This window comes from Bos javanicus, chromosome 2 (assembly GCF_032452875.1).
Source record: "Bos javanicus breed banteng chromosome 2, ARS-OSU_banteng_1.0, whole genome shotgun sequence".
Taxonomy (NCBI): domain Eukaryota; kingdom Metazoa; phylum Chordata; class Mammalia; order Artiodactyla; family Bovidae; genus Bos; species Bos javanicus.
This window is the reverse complement of record NC_083869.1, coordinates 89,030,725-89,046,515: the sequence shown is the minus strand read 5'-3', so window position 1 is coordinate 89,046,515 and position 15,791 is coordinate 89,030,725. Positions and strand designations below refer to the sequence as shown.

The window sequence follows — 15,791 nt, the reverse complement described above, 5'->3', positions numbered from 1 at the left end:
AAAGTTCCATTAAGAGGATGTTTATAATCCCAATTTTTTAAAATCCAGAGTGGGTGGTTTGTGTGGTCCCTGAGAAGCTGTGATCTCACCAGTGGGCTCTCTGGCTGGGCCATTTTGGGCACATGTGTCTCCTTTACCCTTTGCAAAGAGGCTCTGATCATTATGTTCTATTACAAACTGGGGTTTCTTAGAATCTGATACGTCTAAAGACCATTTGTGCTGCTGGCTCTCTCTATAAACACCATTCTGTGTGGTTTAAAGCCAGCAGGCCTTTTGGAAGAGGAAAATGACATAGAGGTTGGGAGAGGTACAAATGAACTCGAGAGAGGACAGAGCATCCGTGCCAGGTACCCTGGCTCTGGCCCCATCAGTCCTGAGCCAGGCCTGTAATTATACCAGCAGTACTTAAAGCAGCTCTGTGGGTGCCAATCTTGCCTGATTTCCTGAAACTGTCACCAGGGTTTACAGATAGTGCAGAGCAAATAGGCAAATTGTACTTAGCCCAACAAGGGCATGGTTTCTTAGAAAAAAGAAATCTCTCTCAAGAAAAGTGAGAAGGTATAATCAAACCCAAGCCAAGGAAATCAGATACAACTGAGGCCTGAATGAGAATATTATTTAAATCCTCTGGTAATCAGAAAGGAAGTGATTTAGCCCCTTTCATGTTTAATACTAGTTATGCATAAAGTATCAATATATCAAAGTTCAAAAAGTAATCAAAATACAGTGTGTCCAATATAAAATCCTCTTTCAGTGTCTTTTGTCTGAAAGTTCTAACACAGAACTGAATTTACATGAGGAACATCATATCAGAAGACATGGTTGGCCTCTAAACTCATCTTCAGTCAATGCAAATTCAGAACCTGTATATCAGGGAAACATTCAACATTTACATGGCTAAAGAGGCTCCTGCATTAACATTTGCTTTATAGGATGTTAGGGTACCAAGTGTTTGAGGTGCAAATTTATCCATGCCTAGAAAGAGAAGAATGGCCACAGAGAGGCAGACAAAGGGGATATAATTCCACTTAAACATTCAAGACCTTTGATTAACAATGGAGGAATCATATCTGGTTTTCAATCTATGTGGCTCACAGAAAGAAATGCAATTTCAGGTCTAACTCTCTTCACTAAGCGGTATCTTTTGCAAAGTTCTGTCATTCAGATACTTCTCTGTGTGTGCAAAATATGTTGAATAATTTGTGCAAAAGAAATCACTTTACCTCTTTTCTTTGCCAACTCATCTGGCTTTATTTCAAGATGAGCTGCAGGGGCATTGGACTTAACAGGAGATGTTTTTGTCTTAGGCTTGCTTGGGTTACAAGGCTGCTCAGCTGACCACTGTAGGCCATCTGACCTCTCTGGTGTTCCATGTATAGGTTTGGGGTTCCCATCTAAGGACAGTTTCTGTTGCAGTGGTCTGTTGCCTTCTGTAAGAAAACACCAAATAATGACTGTGAAGTGATAAACTAAAAACACTGATGATCAGGTGATGGGGATGCCACAATTTTGGGTTTTGTTAACATGTTGGCAATAGTTCCTTTCACTGCAAACAGTCAAGAAACTGTTTTAATAGACTCCCCAGAAGATGAAAGGATATACTAGAAAGAGCCTTGTACTTGGAGTTAGAAGACCTGAGTGGGTGTTTTGACTCTAGTAATTACTTACAGAGTGACCCCAGGCAAGCCACTTATCTCTGAGTCTTAGTTTCCTCACCCATAACTACCCAGGAAGATCCTTAGGAGCCTTATATGCATGAACAGTTCCCCCACTATTCAGTAAAGGCTTAGATGTCTTTAAGTATGATTTCAAATTGAGGCTATAAAAACACAGCCCTCCCATCTCCAAGTGCTACATCAATGTCTTGTGGTATTTTATTCGGAATTAATGAAGGCAGAAGAGGAGCTAGGGCAAGAATGAAGTGACAACAGGTTCTATGATCATTTCATCTAATTTATGGAAGGATTAAATCAGGAAACATCATCACAATAACTCAACTATATTTAAAATCTAGAGAGTCAGATTCCCTCTGGAGCTTTAACAGACGTGGCAATAAATTAGCAGCACGTTGCTTTCGGCATCTTTTAAAGGTAGGTTCCTATTTAGTTATGGCTGGAGTGGATTAAATGGCACCTTAGTGGCCTGAAAAGGAAATGTATCACACTTAACATCTCACTCACAACCAGAGAGAGCTCTGGGTATGAGAAAAAGGGAAGCCAGCCTGCTTTTGCAGGTCAGGTTCTTGGAGAAAGTTGGGTGTAATGGAAAGAGTGTAGGTTTGGCACTTCTGACCTTCCTGATGTCTGGATTACCCTGTATGAATGAGTCCATTTCTCTGGCCAACTACGGCTCATACCCAAACTGAGCACAACATCATCACTATGAAGCCCGGCCTCTGTCTCACCTCTATCTACTTCCTGGTGTAACCTGGTGCGTTAAATTCAACACAAGGTTCTCATGTCTGCTCCTTCCCTGCAGAGGCTAAGATGCCCTTAAAGGCAGATGCAAAACCTGATTCGTTTTTGAAGCTCCAGTACTTGTGTCTAGCTCAATAGCTATCTGTAGGATTGTGACTGAATTAAAATACTCTTAAAATGATTTCATAGGAAAAAAAAAAAGAAACAAAGAATACCTTTCCTGACACTGTCACAAGCATTATAGAGAACACACTTGGAAAGTACAAAAGAATAGGATTTGGTCCGAGTCAGTTTGGTTTTAGACGTTTGCCCATTTATGATGGGTAAATCTGATTTTAGTTGAAGCCATCATTTATTACCTATATATCAAAAAGGCACAGCCTATGCTTTATAAGGCTGAATACTGAGTGCCTCTTAAAATTTACTTAAAAGGAAATTACAGCACACAGTGGAATGTTCAGCCCAGGTGGTGAACAAAGTAAATAAGTACTGAAAACATCATTTCCTCCAGTAATAAAACAGATTTAAATGATAGTATACAATTTTATCTTTAGTCATACTAAAGTTTGGAACTTTACTGCAGGGGCAGTGGTTGTCAAACTTTAGTGTGCATGACTTTTCCCCTAGTACTTATTGCAAATGCAAATTCCCTGACACCACCTGCAGAAATTTCGATTCAGAAGTGGATCCAGGATTCAGCTTCCAGGTGTTTTTGTTGGGGTGGAGTTGGATGGTACCTGGGTAGTACCCTCACCAGGAGAAACTCTACTGTGAAAGATGAAAAACTAATTTTTTGATGACTGTATAAATGTTTTGTTAAAAGTGAGTAAGTATAGGCTGGTTCCAACTCTCTCTAAATCACAGTTGAGATTCAGGTTTGATGAAATTCAATAAATTAAGACTCTAAAATACAGTTCATTGTGCACAGTGTAGTAAATTACTGTTATTCTTGAAAATAAAGGGGATTTCCATTATAGCCTAGTGGAAATAATGACCTTAGAACAGAAGAAAGAAATTATTTTGTTGAATGCAAAAGCATTTTAAATGGGAAGACCAGCATGCAAATGAGTTTGGGATTATTAACCTAGAGCTGAATATATTTTGTGTATCAAAGAACTGATATGAGGGCTACTGGTTCATTTCATCATTCATCTAACAAGTATTTATTGAGAAATTTGAGTAGTAGTATTGTTTTTAGGACCTGAAAGTTGTCTCAATGGTGGGGTCATTGAATGATGGAAAGATCTGAGTTCTCAAAGACTGCTGCTGCTGCTGCTGCTGCTAAGTCGCTTCAGTCATGTCCGACTCTGTGCAACCCCATAGACGGCAGCCCACCAGGCTCCCCTGTCCCTGGGATTCTCCAGACAAGAACACTGGAATGGGTTGCCATTGCCTTCTCCAATGCATGAAAGTGAAAAGTGAAAGTGAAGTTGCTCAGTCGTGTCCGACTCTTTGCAACCCCATGGACTGCAGCCTACCAGGCTCCTCCATCCATGGGATTTTCCAGGCAAGAGTACTGGAGTGGGTTGCCATTGCCTTCTCCGTCTCAAAGACTACTTGCGTATATTTGCACACTGGTGGTACAATTTGTCTCCAAATATAGTAAAACTCTAGGATTCTTTCAGATGAAAACTGGTGAATTGGTGGAGGGTTACAGAACTATTGACTATAACAGAATTAGTTCATTCTGACCACAGGTCCTTATATTTCTAGCAATAGAATAAAAAGAATCCTTTCCCGGAAACAGTGATTTTCCTCTAACATTATGAGCTAGAAATACCATCAGTTTTCCACCTTTCAGAAATCTACTTGTAAACTTTATTATTTTAATTAGAAATTTTTACTTATGTATTTTTGGCTGCACCGAATCTTAGTTGTGGCACATGGGCTTTGTAGTTGTGGTGCATTGCCCCATGGCATGTGGGATCTTAATTCCCTGACCAGCGATTGAACCTGTGTTGCCTACAGTGGAAGGCAGATGCTGAACCACAGGTCCACCAGGGAAGTCCCTCCACTTGTAATCTTCAGTAGACTATAGCTGACTTGGAGTTGAATCGTATCACTCTCCAATAAGGTAGCCACTAGCCACATAAGGCTACTGAACACTTGAAACATGGCTTGTCTGAATCAAGTTGGCTCTAAGTGTAAATTACACACTGAAATGTGAAGACTTAAAAAAGGAGAATTAAAAATATTCCTTTGATCAATAAAAAATATTGATCACATGTCAATATGATTGTCAACATAATTTAGATAGAATATATTACTCAATTTAATTCACCTGTTTATTTTTACTTTTTAAATGTGTCTACTAGACAATTTAAAATTACATATACAGCTCATACTATTTTTCTATTGAAGAGCCCTAATACAAACCAAAAGAAGCATGAAATTTGTTGGCCTACAATCTATAGTCATTACTAATTTATATTCTAGACTAAGAGTATTGATTTTAGTGAAACCTTAAAATATCCTCTTCAATTTCTACATGAGAAAAGTGGAGACAGTGATGTATGTCTTGTTCATCATTATATGCTTGGCGCCTTGTGGGTACATGATGAATACTGAATGGATGGGTGAATGAATGAATCAGTATTCCTTTCATACTTTGCATGCCTGGGGCCTTTCCAATTATAGGGAGCCTAGTTTGATATGAGTCTCTGGCTATGTCTTTATCCAATATTCATCAAATACTTGAACCAAAGTAGCTACTTCTTGGAAAGAAAAGTTATCTTTGGAAACACCCAATCTGCCCAGATTTCAATAAAAATTATATTTGAATTTAATCCTTGTCCATGTGTCTAAAAAATTGCTCCTAGAAGCTTATGTGTTTTTGAATCTATTACTTGAGCCTTCCTCTTATTAAAATTACTTATCAAATCCCAACATAGATGTTATATAGCTTTCTGAGTATGGATCTGATTTCTGATTCAATTTAACTCAACAGGCCTGTATAGAATGACCACTATGTGCTTGCCCTGGCTAATTCGCAGGAGTTGAATGGGACATAGTCTTTCTGCCTTTAACAACTAGTACGTAAAATTCGAAAAAAGTTGACCTTTTTTCCTGAGTTGACCTTTCTCCACTAAACTATTTTGGCACCTCAGTTGAAAATTTGTTGACTGTATCTGTGTGTTATATTGCTGAACTCTATTCTATTCCACAGATCTAATTGTTTCTCCTCACCCTGATACCACACTATCTCATTTACTAATTACTATATAACGAGTCTTAATATTAAATAATGAATGTCCTTCAATTTTACTCTTCTTTTCCAAGATTGCTTCAAGATCTTAGGTCCTTTGCATTTCAATATAAATTTAACAATGAACTTGTATATTTCTTTTCAAAAAAATCTGATGGGATGTTAACTGCATTTGCATTCAGTGTATAAATCAATTTGGAGATAACTGGTATCTTAGTGATATTGCATCTTTTGAGTACTGGACATTATATATCTCCCCATTTCTTTAGGTTTTCTTTTATTTGTTGCATCATTTTACAGCTTTCAGTGTCTTGTGCATCTTTAGTTTTTATTCCTAGGACATCAACCCTGAATACTCTTTGCAACGACTGATGCTGAAGCTGAAGCACCAATACTTTGTCCACCTGATGCGAACTGCCGACTCATTGGAAAAGACCCTGATGCTGGAAATGATTGAAGGCAGAAGAAGAAGAGGGCAACAGAGGATGAGATGGTTGGATGGCATCACCAACTCAATGGACATGAACTTCGGCAAACTCTGGGAGATGGTGAAGGACAGGATGTTGAAGACTGGAGTGCTGCAGTCCATGGGGTGGAAAAGAGTTGGTCACAACTTGGTGACTGAACAAAAATTTTCGATGACATGCAAAATGTCATTGTATATATAGTAATTTTTTAAAACTTCCTTTCCCAATTGCTGGTTGCTAGAATACAGAAATACAAATCAGCTTTTTATATATTGAACTTGAACCTAAAACACCTTGCTAATTTCCTTGTTAGTTTTTTGTTTTGTAGCTTTCTTGTAATTTTCTATATGGGCAATAATGATATCTGTAAATGAAGTGTAATTTCTGTCTTTCCAATCTTTCCTTGCCTTATTGGACTGGCTAGGAATTCTAGGACAATGTAGAACAATTACTCTTGCATTGTTCTTGATTTTAGGAAAACTACATTCAATATTTTATTATCAAGTATTATATTGGCTATACAGTATAATTTTCATATGTTTATCAGTAAGTTTTCTTATATACTGGGAGTTTTTATTTTATCAAGTGATTTAAGATGATCATGCTGTTATTTTCTTTGATTTTATTACAACATTGGTTGCTTTTTAAATGTTAAACCAATGCTGCATTCCTGGAAAAAACTACTTTGGTTATAGTGTATTAACTTTTTAATATATTGTCCTTACTTTGGTTTGCTAATATTTTGTTGAGGATTTTGCTCTTTTATTTATGAGCAATGTGGTTCCGAGGCTTTTCCTGTAATAATTTTTGTCAGGTTTTGATAAGGCTATGCTGGCCTCATTAAATGAGTTGAAAAGTGCTGACTTCCTTCTATTTCTAAACTATTTCAGGAAATAAAGATTTGTTTAAGACTGCTATTATTTTTTCTTAAATTAAGAGTTAACTGGTGAAGCCACCTCAGCCTGGAATTTTAATTACCAATTGCTTTGATGGATTTAGAGCTATTTCTATTTTCCATTTCTTCTCATGTGCATTTTAGTGATTCATATTTTTAAAGAAATTTGTTCACTTCCCTTTTGGCATAAAATTCTTTTATAATATCCTGTTGTTAGTCTTTAAATAAATAAATGTGGGATCAGGATCGATTTCATTACTGATACTGGTAACTGAATTACTGTATTTTCATTATGGTGCAATTCAAATGATTTTCTAGTATCTCTTGTGAATTTTTTTTTTCTTTGATCAATAGAGTATTTATTTTTGTTTATTTATTTTGGTTGTGCTGCATGGCTTGCAGGATCTTACTTCCCTAACCAGGGATTGAACCCAGGTCCTCAGCAGTGAAAGCACAGAGTCCCAACCACTGGACTGCCAGAAAATATCCCATCAATGAATTATTTAGAAGGTTAATTAATTTCTAAATTTTTGGAAATTTTCTAGATATCTTAGTGCTATTAAATGTTATTTTACTTCTATTTTTGGTCAAAGAACATAATCTAAAGATTTTAATACTTAAATTTTTTTGAAACTTATTTTATGGTCTAGCAATTGGTCTATTTTGGTGAAAATGCCATGTGTCCTTCAAGTTGTTAGGTGTAGTGTTCTGTAAATGTCAATTAGGTCAGGTTGGTTGACAATACTATTTAAATATTCAACATTCTGAAAGATTTTTCATATACTTGCTCTATCAGTTACTAATAAAATGGTGATAAAACCCAAGCTCCTCCATCCATGGGATTCTCCAGGCAAGAATACTGGAGTGGGTTGCCATTTCCTTCTCCAGGGGATCTTCCTGACCCAGGGATCAAACCCAGGTCTCCTGCATTACAGGCAGACACTTTAACCTCTGAGCCACCAGAGAAGCCTGATAAAACCCATAACTATTGTGAATTTGGCCCGTCTCTGTCTTCATGTGTAAAGCGCATTTCTTTAATCAGCATATAATTGAGTCTTACTACTACCCAGTCTGTCAATCTCTGCTATTTAATTAGAGTCTTTTGTCCATCTCCATTTAATATAATTATTGGTATTACTGGGTTATGTTTACCATTTTGAGCTGTGTTTATTCTTTATTTCTTTGATTTTTTCCTTACTTCTTTTAGGTGATTTTTTCCCTACTTCTTTTAGGTGAAATGGTTTTCAAGAAATTGTTAATCTTATCTTTTTTGTGATACCTCTTCATTCTTTGCTTTTAGGGGTTGTTCCAAGGATTATAGTACGTATCATTAATTTATCATAGTGTCCTTTGAATCAATATTGTACTGCCTCATGTATAATGTAACAATCATACAATAATAAATAAATAATTACACATACCCACTTCTATCAACTGTATACTTATAGCCATATATTTTACCTCTATGTTTGTTCTGAACCTCACAATACATTGTTATTATTTTTGCTTTAAGCAGTCAATTGATTTTCAAAAAAAACAAAGAGGGGAAAAAAAACACATTTTTCTTTCTATCCATATATTTACCATTTTCAGTGTTTTTCATTTCTTCCAGCAGATTCAAATTTCAATCTAGTATCATTTACTTTCAACCTAAAGAATATCCTTTAGCTTGTTTTGTAGTGCAACTCTGTTGGTGAAAAATTCTTTCCATTTTTGTTTATCTTAAAATATCTTGACTTTATCTTCCTTTTTGAAGGATATTTTCTCTAGATATATATATATAATTCCATACTGGCAGTTATTCCTATTATAGATTTCATTCTGGAGTTTGCTGGCCCATATCATTTCTGATGAGAAGTTAACCTTTACTCTTCTTGTTGTCTCCTGTTTGTTATGTGTCTTTTATCCTTTGACTTTGACTTAAACTTTTATCTTCATTTCTGACTTTCAGTAGTTTGACTGTGACACGCTTTGGTGTGATTTTCTATCATTTACTCTGCTTGGATTTTGCTGAGCTTTTTGGATATGTGGGTTGTTGTTTCATGTTAAATTTGGAAAAACTGTGGGCATTGTTTCTTCATATGTCCCCCCGTTTCTCCATTCTCTCCTTTTTTCTCCTGAGATTCCAATTACATATCTATGAGAATGCTTGATATTGTCCCTTGAGTGACCGAGGCTCTGCTTTTGTTGTCATTTTGTTTTCTCTTTTCTTCAGTTTGGATAATTTCTTTTGACCTGTCTTCAAGTTCACTGATCCTTTAGTCTTTATTGTCCAAATTTCTGCCAAAAGCATCTGATGACTTCCAAAAAACTTCAAATACCGTACTTATTAGTTCCAGGGTTGTCATTTCATTCTTTCCATCTCTCCTGAAATTCTCCTCCCTTCACCTATTAAGTCCACTTTTTTTGGGAAAAATTTAAAACATATTGATAATCCTTGTCTGCTGATTTCAACATCTGGGTTGTCTATGGGTCTGCTTCTAATGACTAATCTTTCTCTTCACTAAAGGTCATATTTTCTTCTTGCAATGTCTAGTAATATAGTAATACTTTAAACTGGATACTGAATATTGTGGATGACACTTTGAGAAACACTGGGTTTTGTTATTTTCTTGTGAAGAATTTTGTATTTTATTTTAACGGTCATTAAAATACTAGCGTATCACTTTCTGCTCTCCCTACTCCCACCCCTCCTTTTTTACCTTGAAGGCAAACGTTAGACATCTTACAAAACAAACTGGAATGGAATTAGGTACGGGGATAGTGGACTGTTCCTTAAAATATCTTTATTTAATTACCCTGCTTTATACCTCTCTTTCTAAGCTTGTCCCCCATCCTAAAGGCTGACTCTAGATCTAGAGTTTCCCCATTTTCTGCCAGGCAGTCAGCATCCTTCCTGCCAAAGCTCCCTCCCTCTGAAGTCTATGCTGCAGCTTCCCATACTCTGCTTCATCAGTCAATCCTTTTCCATCTACTTTTCTTCCTCTAGAAACTGAGGCTGTCTTTTCCCTTTCCTTCATCATTGTGGATTTCTACATTTAAAAATTCCTTTACTATAATTTAGTAGGGTCTGTGATGAAGAAGACACAAATTCTTGCCTTTATTTTTCTTAAAAAATTATTGATATGCTTTGCCAAATTATTTTCTAGTCATGTAGATCCACTGACACTCAACTGTAGTGGATGTAATTGTACTTACACTTAACTCTTGTCAATACTGAGAACTATCCATTTTCCAGTTACTAAATCTTAGTATCTACTTACATATTGGACTTGTCCTTGATTTATTTTACAGAGTAAAACATGAACAGTGGTGGTTGTTTTCTATTAATAATATCAAAGAAAACAAATCTTCCTTTGGGGAGAAATATATGAACTTAGAGCCAAAGATTTTTATAATATATGTACAACTATGTATGTGTTCAGATTTGAAAGTCTCTAAAGACTCCCTTGTCTCTTTAGCTTTTTGGTGAAAGCCTTTTATACTTAAAGGTAGACTGAAGGAAGTATACACGGTATTCAAGTCTAAATTTAAAGGATGTATTAAGGGACTTCCCTGATGGTCCAATGACTAAGACTCCTTGCTTCCAGTGCAGGAGACATGGGTTCAATCCCTAGTGGGGAAACTAGATCCAACATGCTGAAACTAAGACCCAGCACAGTTAAAAAAATAAAAATACATATTAAAGGATATATTTATTATAGAGTAGTTCTAAAATAATTATTTTAACTCACTGAGTTAAGATGACTTCATAGTCCCCTATACAAATGTAATTTCAGTAAATCACACCATCTCATGATGATTAACTTAGTATTGTAAGTGGTCCTATCAAGAAAAAAACTTTGATAAAAAATAATTTTGCTATTATAAAATAATGCCTAAAATTTCTAATGTCTGTGTTACTTAAAGCATTACCATTCTCTTAAAAGTACTTATGTGAATACAACAGTGTTTTCTGATAACCAATAATAAAGTAATTTTTTGTTTTTTGACCACTGATCTTAATGTTCTTAAATATTCACTAAAGAAGAGATGCAAATGGAAATTAAACATTGCAAAATTCTCCATTTTCCTACTAATCAGTTTTACAAATAAAACAATGAGATTAGTGCAATCTTTTTGGACAGCGATATATTAAAAATTTTAAAAATACTCATACCCTTTGAATCCAATAATTCCACTTCTAAGAAAGTATGTCAAGAAGATGGTTGTTCATAAAGATTTATATACAAAAAATGTTCATTATAGCATTGTTTATAATAGCAAGTGGAAACAATGCATATGGACAATAGTTTGGAAATAATTAAACTAAATGGCAAATTCATAAAAACACAGCAGAGCTATTAAGGTCAAGTTTTTAAAGAACAAAATGATATGAGGTAATGTTTATAATGTCATGTTAAGTAAAAAGCAAGATACAAAAGTTCACACACTACATAACATTTGTAAAAATGACCCCTATATATCTATAAATCTAAAACATTCTGAAATGAAATTCCACAGTGGTTGTTTCTAGGAGGTAGGCTTTTCCCCTCTAAACCTTACTGTATTTTTCACATCTCTTCAATTAATATAAATGTCTTTTAAAATCAGGAATACAAAATCCACAATTATCTTTAAAAAGCAGCATAGGAACTTATAGGCAAGAATACTGGAGTGGGTTGCCATGCCCTCCTCCAGGAGATCTTTCCGACCCAGGGATTGAACCCAAGTCTCCCACATTGCAGACACAGTCTTTACCATCTGAGCCACCAGGGAAGCCCCAAATTAACCTATACATATCCATTTATTTATTATTAATAACTCAATACAAATCATGAAAAAGGCTTGAGTGCTTATTATGTCCAGTTATTGTTCTAGACACCAAAACCATAACAGTGGTAAAAGACAGCTGTGGTTTCCATCTCATAGAACTTGCAGCCTCAGAGGAAGACACATAAACCACACCACCACACAAACAAAAGTAGAATTACAACTGTGATAAGTTTTATGGAAAAAAAAAGTACATAGTCCTGAAACCTACAATTGGCATGTATTTGGCTTAGGGATATCAAGAATGAATTCTCCACAGAAGAAAAAACTAAGCTCACCTGAAATCACATAAAAGACTAATCAGATGAAGAGGGAAGAAAACTGCATTCCAGGCAGAGTGTTTGAAGCAGTTATCAAATTATTATCTCTTGACTCTAAATCTATCCTTGTTTGCCCTACTTTGTGATAACTGGCAGTGGACCCTGTAAACAATTTTCTTTTGCCAATTGGTAGATTGTTAGCTTTGTTAGTAGAGGGCACAAAGAGTCCCCTGCAAGGTGATGAGGGCAGAAGTACACTTCTGGTTTTGGTCCATCATTATTATTCCCTACAGGAGCCAGCAGCCATGCAGAGGAGTTCCAGATGCACGCTCATGCCATGTTCCCTGACTCCCCCCAGTGGCAATGGCTTTGAGCAGTTCCAGTCCATCTACACTCTCCGGAAATGGTAGGCTTCTTCTATAGAACAGCTCGGCCCAGGCCTTATGCCAAGATCTTTTGTCACCACAAGGCTTCGAGCATGTTCCTCTGGTAGTCATGACTATTTACTGGAAGGACTGATGCTGAGGCTTGAGCTTCAAAACTTTGGCCACCGGATGCAAAGAGCCAACTCATTGGAAAAGACCCTGATGCTAGGAAAGATGGAGGGCAGGAGGAGAAGGGGATGACAGAGGATGAGATGGTTGGGTGGCATCACCGACTCATGAGTTTGAGCAAACTCGGGGAGACAGTGAAGGACACGGAAGCCTGGCATGTTGCAGTCCATGGGGGTGCAAAGAGTCAGACACGACTGAGCGACCGAACAACAAACAACTGGTAGCCACACAGTTTATTTGATGAGGTCAGAATCTAGTTTTAGACTAGGGGAATCTCCCAGTCCTACTTCCTTTATTGTCCAGCCTTCTTGGAAATAGTAACTGTTCTCTTGACAAGCCTAGACCCCTGAGAGTCCTCACTTACCCATTTAGTAGTTAGCCACCTCCTACTGTTTTAGTTAGCAGTTCTTGCTATTACATTCCACCCATTCAAATGTCCAGTGTGGCTTCTGTCTCCTGACTTAAACCTGACTGATGTACACAGCCCCTATGTGGGACTAAGAGGAGACCAGTATGGCTGAAGCAAAGAGCAAGAATCAGCACACCAGATCATGAGGCTGGAACGGGACACAGGGGCCAGAATATGCAGGAAATGGCAACCCACTCCAGTACTCTTGCCTGGAAAATCCCATGGACAGAGAAGCCTGGTAGACTACAGTCCATGGGATTGTAAAGAGTCGGACACAACTGAGCCACTTCACTTTCACTTTCACTCATGGGCCAGAGTAAGACTTTTGGTCTTTATCTTTAAGAGTCCAAATATGTGTTATCTGATGCTGGGAGGGATTGGGGGCAGGAGGAGAAGGGGACGACAGAGGATGAGATGACTGGATGGCATCACTGACTCGATGGACGTGAGTCTGAGTGAACTCCGGGAGTTGGTGATGGACAGGGAGGCCTGGTGTGCTGCGATTCATGGGGTCGCAAAGAGTCGGACATGACTGAGTGACTGAACTGAACTGAACTGAAGAGATTACAGGATAGAGAATGATTTAGAGGGGAACAGAATGAATGCCAGGTGATTAAGGAGTGGATTACTATAGCAGCAGAGACAAGAGAAGATGGTTTGGATGGAAATGCAGAGATCAAGATAGTGAGAAATGGATGGATGTCAGGAATATTTGAAAAAGAAAATCAATAGGACTTGGTGATCAATTGAATATCAGGGGAGAGGAAGATGTCTTGACTGATGCCTAGATTTCTGATTTGCTTCAGGATGGATGGATGGTACACTAAGATCAGAAAGCTAAGACTGGGAAGAGAGATCAGGAGTTTGTTTTGAGCATGATGTTAGAGTGCTTTGAAATATCAAAGTGAAAATATCAAGTAGGAGTCTAAGTTCAGAGAGTAGCCTCAACTGGGATGAGGAGTATGTGAGCCAGCATACACAATCAAAGTTACAGCACGACTGAGATGATCTAAGAAGAGAGAGCTTTATGTGTGAAAGGACTTGGAACTAAACCAGTCGTGATGAGCCTCAACAATTAACAGCCAGTTAGAGGAGATGAACCCTCAAAGGAAACACAGAAGCAATGAAGATGGAGGGGAGAAATCAGGAAAAGTGTCAGGTCATGGATACCAAAGGGAAAAGACATGATGGTCGAGGAAAGAGTGGTCAATAGTCCTGCAAGGAAAAGGTAACTTAAGGATTGGAAAACGTCTGCTAGATTCAATATGTGGAGGCCAATGGTAAACTCAGTGGGGGCAATTTCTTTGGAGTGATGGGGCCTTAAAAAATTGGTAAGTGAGAGAGAGGTGAAGACATGGAGACAGTGAGTAAAGATAATTTTCTTAAGATGTTATAGTGATGAAACCCCAAGGAAACTCTTTTCACATTACAATTATTGTATACCTTAATTTGCATCTTACATCATTCTTCTATCTCTACGTGACAGGGTAATTAACAGAAATTCAGAGGAGCCAATAACTTTGGAACAAAGACTTAAACAAATAGGTTTATTCCATTCTGTAAAACTGGACTGGCTTAGATCAAGCTGGGAACTTTCTGACTGGAAACCAGTCTTTTAGTTTATATTGTCTTTACAAGGTCTTAAATGTCATTAATACCTTTAAAGGTTTCAATTCAGTTCGGTTCAGTCACTCAGTCGTGTCTGACTCTTTGCGACCCCATGGACTGTAGTATGCCAGGCCTCCCTGTCCATCACCAACTCCCAGAGTTTACCCAAACTCATGTCCATTGAGTCAGTGATGCCATCCAACCATCTCATCCTCTGTCGTCCCCTTCTCCTCCTGCCTTCAATCTTTCCCAGCATCAGAGTCTTTTCAAATGAGTCAGTTCTTCCTATCAGGTGGCCAAAGTTTTGGAGTTTCAGCTTCAGCATCAGTCCTTCCAATGAATATTCAGGACTTATTTCCTTTAGGATGGACTGGTTGGATCTCCATGCAGTCCAAAAAATTAATGAAAGGCATTTTATTCTTTGCAAGGAGTGCATTCCATTTAATTAAGTCTGTTTGTAACTGAAACCTTGTAACTAACCAGGTTTGAGTGGGAAGTTGGGAAGGTATCAGCTATTCAGAGATGAAGATGGTTTGAATTTTTGCTGTAGGGATGCAGCAAAAGTAGTTTTCAGATGAGAAAGAGAAGGGGGAGGGCTCTGGAGTTCACTCTACCCAGGTGACAGAAAAATACCCGAGGGGTTTTATTTATCCCGTGTCCTTGTGTCACCGCATCCGATGTCTGTCTCCGTCTCCTGCTTTATCACACACAGAGAAAGGAAGCAGAGGTCTAAGACACGGGAAACACAATGTAAGGCTGCCTCTAATATCCGAACTATTCAGACACCGTGCTGCTGGAAGCTGAGTTTGAGACTGAACAACACACAGCTACAAATGGGAGTTAGCACTAAGGCATCAGATGCCAAAATAACAGAGCGAGAATAATGATAAATGTGCTTTAAACTTACGTGCTTTAAACTATATGCTTCAAAACGCCTATTCACATGACAGTACTTAATGTCAGCTATATACCCTAACAAAGCACTAAATCTTTAATTAAAAACCAATGGTTACAACGCTACAAGGGCTTTAGCTAAAATAATCCTTAACTAAGGTTTAAATTGGAGAAGGCAATAGCAAGCCACTCCAGTACTCTTCCCTAGAAAATCCCATGGATGGAGAAGCCTTGTGGGCTACAGTCCATGGGGTCGCCACGAGTCGGTCA

General features: G+C 37.6%; 1 protein-coding gene across 8 annotated transcripts in view; it reads right to left on the bottom strand.

Annotated features, from left to right (window-relative positions):
• The window catches only part of SPATS2L (spermatogenesis associated serine rich 2 like), a 190,971-nt gene that overhangs the window by 41,622 nt on the left and 133,558 nt on the right, over window positions 1-15,791 (bottom strand). For 6 of the 8 annotated variants that reach the window (XM_061381071.1, XM_061381114.1, XM_061381098.1 and 3 more), the window contains one exon: window positions 1,224-1,430. The exons of the other annotated variants lie outside the window; for them this stretch is intronic. In XM_061381071.1, the coding sequence (XP_061237055.1) occupies window positions 1,224-1,430 (207 nt within the window). The remainder of the gene's footprint in view (window positions 1-1,223; window positions 1,431-15,791) is intronic. 8 annotated transcript variants of the gene reach the window in all.